The sequence below is a fragment of the Artibeus jamaicensis genome, unplaced genomic scaffold (genome assembly GCF_021234435.1).
Source record: "Artibeus jamaicensis isolate MK-2021 breed Jamaican fruit bat unplaced genomic scaffold, CSHL_Jam_final contig_477, whole genome shotgun sequence".
Classification (NCBI taxonomy): Eukaryota; Metazoa; Chordata; class Mammalia; order Chiroptera; family Phyllostomidae; genus Artibeus; species Artibeus jamaicensis.
Genome location: NW_026521854.1, coordinates 4,376,679 through 4,384,075, shown reverse-complemented (window position 1 = coordinate 4,384,075; position 7,397 = coordinate 4,376,679). Strand labels below are relative to the sequence as shown.

Here is a 7,397-nt window from a genome sequence, read left to right as displayed (position 1 = left end):
AATTTTTGTTTTTTCTTTTTTAAAATATATTTTATTGATAATGCTATTACAATTATCCCATTTTCCCCCCTTTATTCTCCTCTGCACTTCCCCACCCACATTCCCCCCTCCCTCAGTTCATGTCTGGGTCTATTTCCTATACTGTTCTCAACCTCCCGCCTATCTATTTTGTACCTACCAATTATGCTTCTTATTTCCTGTACCTCCCCCACATTCTTGTCTTTCCCTTCCCCACTGATAATCCTCCATGTGATCTCCATTTCTGTCATTCTGTTCCTGTTCTAGCTGTTTGGTTAGTTTGTTTTTGTGTTAGGTTCAGTTGAGTTGTGAGTTTATTGTCATTTTACTCTTCATAGTTTTGATCATCATCTTTTTCTTAGATAAGTCCTTTTAACATTTCATTTAATAAGGGCTTGGTGATAATGAACTCCTTTAACTTGACCTTACCTCGGAAGCATTTTATCTGCCCTTCCATTCTCAATGATAACTTTGCTGCATAGAGTAATCTTGGATGTAAGTCCATGCCTTTCATGACTTTAAATACTTCTTTCCAGCCTCTTCTTGCCTGCAAGGGTTTGTTTTAGAAATCAGCTGATAGTCTTATGGCACCCCCTTTGTAGGTAACTGTTTCCTTTTCTCTTGCTGTTTTTAAGATTCTCTCCTTATCCTGCCCTGGCTGGCTAATAGCCCAGTGGATTGAACGTGGGCCTGCAAACCAGATGATCACGGTTCTATTCCCAGTCAGGGCACGTGCCTGGGTTGCAGGCTAGTTTCCAGCAGCGAACACACGAGAGGCAACCATACATTGATGTTTTTCTCCCTGTCTCCTTCCCTTCCTCTCTAAACATAAATAAATAAAATCTAAAAAATAATTTAAAAGAAAAGATTCTCTCCTTATCCTTAATCTTGGGTAATGTAGTTATGATGTGCCTTGGTGTGTACTTCTTGGGTTCAACTTCTTTGGGCCTCTCTGGGCTTCTTGGAAGTTGATATCCTTTGTCAGATTGGGGAAGTTTTCCTTCATTGTTTTTTCAAATAAGTTTTCAATTTCTTGCTCTTTCTCTTCTCCTCTGGCACCCCTATGATTCAGATAGTGGGACCTTTAAACTTGCCTCTCCTCGGGGTTTTTTTTTTTTTGGATTTTTGTTTCTTCAATCTGTTTTGGTTGAATGTTTACTTCTTCCTTCTGCTCCAAGTTGTTGATTTGAGTCCCCATTTTCTTCTTGTCACTCTTGGTTCCCTGTACCTTTCTCTTCATTTCACTTTGCATACCTTCACTTTACTCTGTTTTGAGATTATACTCCACCATTTCTGTGAGCATCCTCATTACCAGTGTTTTGAACTGTACGTCTGATAGGTTGGCCATCTCTTAATTGCTTAGTTCTGGGTTTGGAGCTTTGATCTGCTCTTTCATGTGGGCCATACTTTTTTGTCTCCATGCACCTATTAACGTAGTAAGGGGCAGAGCTGTAGATATTCACCAGGGAAGGGCAACCCACCTTACTGCGATGTGGCACTGTATGTGGGGGAAGGGTCCGAGAGGGAACAATGCCACTTATTCAGCTCTCTGCGCTCTCAGTCACTTCTGCTACTGCAAGCGGATTGGGCCCTTCTGGTGCTGATTCCCCGGGCAGATGTGTTTGTGTGCATTGTAGGACCCTGTGGGTCTCTCCAGTGAACTCTCCTGTGAGGCTGGGAGTTTCTCTTGCTGCTGCAACCCCTACAAGTTTTTATCACCAGAGGTTCTGAGGCTTTATTTCCCTGCACTAGAACCCGGGGTTGCTCGATCTGTCTCGCTTCCCAGTTTTCTCCCAGTTAACTATACACAAATGTAGGACTACTTGGTCCTCCAGCCACTGCCTTGCTGCGCATCCTCTCTCTCTATACCTCCTGCCGGTCTGAATGAATATTTCTTCTCTAACGTCTCGTTTGTTAAACTTCCGTACATACAATTCAATTTACTGGCAGTTCTGGTTATTTTTGTTTTTAAATTTGTCGTCCTCCTATTGATTATGCAAGGAAGCAAAGTGTATCTGCGTACGCCTCCATCTTGGCGGTAAGTCGTGTTTTATCCTTTGAAATCCAAGCTTTCTAGTCTTTTCCTGCTGCCTGCTAACCCCACCCCAACTGACTGAATCAGAATCTTGACTGTGGCAGTTTGATTATTGTAGAGCATGCCTAAGTGATTAGGATGAGCAGTCCGGATCATTGGTAATTATTTCTTCCACCATGACCTCTCCTAATGTCCAGAAGATATAATCAACATTTTTGCCCTTTTATTTCATAGAGGCAGCTTGTATCTAGAATCTGCAGTCCTTTATAACATCCAAGTCACTAAATTTCTGCCCTATAAAAAATGATTATATATGATGCCTCTCAACCAATGGACTATACTGATGAAATCATACATATTCTGTGATGTTCTCAAAGATTAATCACAAACTTCTGTGAATCTTCAAATCATGTCAGGCCAGAACAGCAGCATTTCCTAAGTATCAATATTTCATGGCTCATTGGTCTGTCATCTGTTCCCCACACGAAAGAATTGTTTGGTCTCAGAAGGTAGGAGACTGTGTATTGTATCTCTCAGAAATTCGTAGTATACACTAGCATACTAAGTCCTTAAGTTTAAAAATGCTTTTTTGCTTTAACTTTGCAGTTCTCAAACTGGAATGTCTTTCATTCATGTAATTTTATTAGTAGTAGATGTGAAACACTCACTGCTCTGCAAATAGAATGTTCTGTTTTTTCATCCAAAGAGGGGGAATAATATCTATTTCCTATTGGATGGTTTTGAGGATGAAATGAGAGTTGGAAGGACCCCTTTACCCTCTTTAATATTATTAAGGACCCCAAAGAGTTTTTATTTATATTAATTTATACCTAGAGTATTTACATTTTAGAAATTAAAGCAAAATTTTTAGAATGTGTTTAAATTCACTTAGCAATCATAATTTATTATAAACATTTTTCTGAAAGAAGATTCCAAGACAAAACAAAAATTTAGTAAAGTTGGCATTACTTTATTTATATATTTATTTCTTTGTTTGTTTGTTTTTGTGTGTCTCTTTAATAGCTGGCTTAATGGAATCCTGCTGGATTCTCATCCAGTCGACCCCTCAGTACCCATGGGGCTTGGTTGTAGTGCACATCCCCCACCCACACGGATGCCCACGTCCCTCATATCAAGTGGCATGGTATTTGCATATAATCTGCGCACATCCTCCTGTGTACTTCAGGTGATTTCTAGATTACTTGTGATACGTAATGCAGTGTAAATGCTAAATAATAGTTGTTAATACTGTATTGATTTAGGGACGACAAGAAAAAACGGCTTTATGTTCAGTATAGAGGCAGCTGTTGTAGGCTTAACTACAGAGTACACATCAATAACAACATAACATTTTTTTCTGAATATTGTCAGTGCCTGATTGGTTGAATCTACTAATTTAAAACCTGAGGATTGGGGGGGGGGGTGGCGCAGACTGTATTTGCTTCTGTATTCAGTCTTTTACCATATAGTGTTTTGGTTGAAATGTACAAATAAAATTCATCCTTACACAGATCAGTAATTGAAAAGGGGGAGGTTTTTTTTTTTTTAAGATTTTATTTATCTTTAGAGGGGAAGGGAAGGAGAGAGGGAGAGAAACATCAATGTATGGTTGCCTTTCATGCGTCCCCTGCTGGGAATTGGCCTGCAGGGAACTGGTCTGCAACCCAGGCATGTGCCCTGACTGGAGGGGGGGGGGAGTGTTTTAATAATGTTTTTAATCATTATGGATCAGAACTTTAGTACTTCTTTGACAAGTAGTATGTATCGTGAAGGTTAGTAGTAACGTGGAATCTAAAACCACATCTGAACTTCTTTACTCCACTCCATGAAAACCCATTATGCAGCAGAAGCATTTTACAAATACTCCCCTTTTGTCACATAGAGTATTAAAAAGAGTATTACTCTAGATAGTGTAATAATTTTTCACTTCCTTTACTAAAGAAATTCTCAAATGGAACTAGCTTTTTTTCTTTTTCTTTGTAAAAATAAGTGTGTGGCAATGGAAAATACAACGATTGCTAACACACTCTTGATGCTACTACTGCCTTGGGTTGTGCTAAAGCATCATCAGTTTTATCCACTGTTGCCTGTGTGCCTTTGGTGCACCATCTGTGCAAATGGCAGGACAGTAAAAAGGTGAATAATGTCTTAATATGAAAGCAGCTTGGATTTTGTAGACCTCCTGAAAGGGCCTCAATAACCCTAGGCGTCCACCGGCTATACTTTGACAGTCATTGAACTAGAGAACTTTGTGGAGTCTCACTGGCTGTTATATTCAGCACCTATCTTGCTTACATTTTGAGAAAATACTTACTTGTACTTTTAAGGAATTGGCTCACAATGTGGCTTTCCCAGGGTTGTCAAGAATTAGAACTTGATGGTATTTGGAGGTTCCTTTTGGATGTCATCAATTAAGTAAACGTATTTAGGACTGTAGTGTTAGAATGCTACAGTGATTGACAGCATGTTTCAAAATATTCTATTTCACGTCATCTGAGAAATGTGTAGGTCCCTTTACTCTTTGGATTGGGTAACTGAATACATTTCTCTCACAAGTATTTGTTGCTCTACTCTGAAGAAATAATATTTAAGGAAATGAAAACAGTTTTTGGTAGTATTAAAGTGAGTAATTTTATTAAACACAACATTGTTTATTCCCTTCCATTGAAGACAACTAAATACAAAGTCCTATTTTTTCTCCCCTATTTTCCCTCTGGTGAGGGTGAGACTAGAGATGGAGTTCTTATTTTCACCCCAGTTGCCACACATTTAAAAGATACTGTGCTGCAATAAAGTAGTTATTCATTGGTGATTTACTATATGTTCAACACTGTTAAATATCATGGGAAGATAAGTTATAAATTCACTCAGTAAGACAGCATATAAAGTGTAAAAATGTGTATTGCTGAGGTCAAGTTTGTGCTAAAGAGATCAGTATGCTTTGAATATTTAGAAAGGTTAGTAGAAAAGGGAAATGCTGTCAACAGAATATATCTGGACTTCTTCAGCAAAGCATTTGATAAAATTTCTCAGAATAGCCTCATAGATATTAAGTAATTGGCCAAAGTGTAAGATTTAATACAATGTCAACTATTTGTTAAATCATTGAATTGCTGAATGGCCATAGCCAAGAGTACTACTCATCAGTGGGTCCTTGATGGCTAGCAACAGGGTCTCCACTGTGGGTCTGAGGGCTCTGACCATTCATTGGCTTCTTACCCTATGCAACATGTTCACCAGCAGCTTAGATCAGGACATTCTATTAGTATGCATTTATTGAATACCTCCTTTGACTTACATATTCCTACAATGCCCTCAAAAATCAAAAGTAAGATATATCCTGTCGTTTCAGAGGATAATAAGAGAAACAATTGAATAAACAAGTAACTGCTGGAGTATAAATTTAACATGCTGCTCATAAACAGGGTGAGGAGTGGACCGTTTGATAATCGAAGCTAAAAACATCTTAGACTAGAGAACTTCTCTAAACCTGATAAGATAAAAGTTTACACAGATAAACACCAGATCCCACCTGTAGGTATAGAAAAGCTGCATAGGTATACAGCAGGAGAGATCTTGTTTAACGTATTTGCAGGGCGGGGGGGGGGGGGGATTTCTGAAATTTCTAGCAGTAGGGTAGAATACATTACTTAAAAATTCTATACAATACTCAGAAATTCTTAGTAAAGTGTTAAAATAATTTCTTTTAAAAACATAATTGACTTTACTCAAAAAAAAAGTAAGGAAACTCTTGGAATGAAAAATGAATAGGAAGTCTGTTTCCTACTGCACAGCAAACTTTCTCTGAAATACCCTGTCACTATAGTATAAGTAGATCCTATTAGAATCTGAGTAAGCATTGATAAGCTTGTAAGAAATAAGGGAAATCTCTGAGTCCTCCACCCCAGTAATGAATATAAATGAACCCACTGAAGCTGGAGGGTGCAGAATGAGTTGGGAAGCGAAAATCACCCTAGGGTCAAATGCCGAAACTGAACACTTGTGCCTGCTGCAGAGTAAGGAAAGTAAAGCTGAAGCTTCCACGTCCACCCAGGATCCTAGAAAGCCCTGAAGTTCTTAGCACTTCCTGGCCAGGAACAGAAACAGGAAAATGGAGCTATTCCAGTTTCCACAGATGTGTATCAACAAGTTACGAGTTTACATTACCCCATACAGAAAAAGGTGCTTTAAGCAGCAGGTTTAAATTACTTGATTCCTTCCCCCAAACACACCAGATACTTCAGATATGGGAACATCATCAGATACAGAATTTTAAAAAATATTTTATTTATTTACTTTTAGAGAGAGGGAAGGAGAAAGAGTGGGAGAAAAACATCAGTGTGTGGCTGCCTCCCACTCGTCCCCTACTGGGGACCCGGCCTGCAACCCAGGCATGTGCCCTGACCAGGAATTGAACCAGCGACTCTTTGCTTCACAGGCCCACACTCAATCCACTGAGCTACACCAGCCAGGGCAGAATTTTTTAAATAATTAATTAATTAAGCTATGTTTGAAATACTTAAATAGTGAATTTTTAGAAGACAAAAATGAGCATGCAAAAAGTGGTTGGCAAAAATGATGGCTCGCATTTGAAAAAAAATAAAATGGAGTGTGTTAAAAGTACAGTCGTTGAAGTTTTGACCCAATCAGTAGGTTAGCATATTAGACACAGGGAGGAAGAAAGAGCACCAGAAGGTCTGCAGGTCCCAGTCAGGGTACAGCACAGGGAGGTGGGGCAGGAGAAAGATGAAAAGTTAAGATATTTCAAGGATATAACATACTTCGAAAGAAAGAATGAAGGAGAGACAAATGTTTGAAGAATATTGGCTGAGAATTTTCTAGAACTGGAAAAATGAATGTAAGTTAAGGTTGCTCTGCATTTACAAAATGAGATAAATTTTTTTATGATCATCTTGATGTATTTTGTAGTAAAGCTACAGGCTATGAAGAGAAACAGGTTTTAAAATTAGGGGGGAAATCAGCCCTGGCTGGTGTAGCTCAATGGATTGAGCGCAGGCCTGCAAACCAGAGTATCACATTCAATTCCTAGTCAGGGCACATGCCTGGGTTGCAGGCCAGTTCCCAGCAGGGGACTCATGAGAGGCAACCATACACTGATATTTCTCTCCTCCTCTCTTTTCCTTCCTCTCTAAAGATAAATAAATAAAATCTTTAAAAGAAAATAAAAATAATAAAATTAGGAGGGAAATCACCTACAAATTAAAGTCTTACAGAAAGAGAGAACAGCAACCTGGAAGCCAAAAGAAAGTACAGAGAAAAATAAATACCAACGTAAAATTGTGTGCCCAGTAAAGTAATCTTTCAAGAGTGAAGTCATTATTAG

General features: G+C 38.7%; 1 protein-coding gene across 1 annotated transcript in view; it reads left to right on the top strand.

The window, feature by feature from the left end:
- Positions 1–3,152: 3,152 nt before the first annotated feature.
- XPO7 (exportin 7) overlaps positions 3,153–7,397 on the top strand; it is a 54,065-nt gene continuing 49,820 nt past the window's right edge. The window contains exon 1 of the mRNA XM_053668118.1: positions 3,153–3,239. Within this exon, the coding sequence (XP_053524093.1) occupies positions 3,168–3,239 (72 nt within the window). The 5' untranslated portion in view covers positions 3,153–3,167. The remainder of the gene's footprint in view (positions 3,240–7,397) is intronic.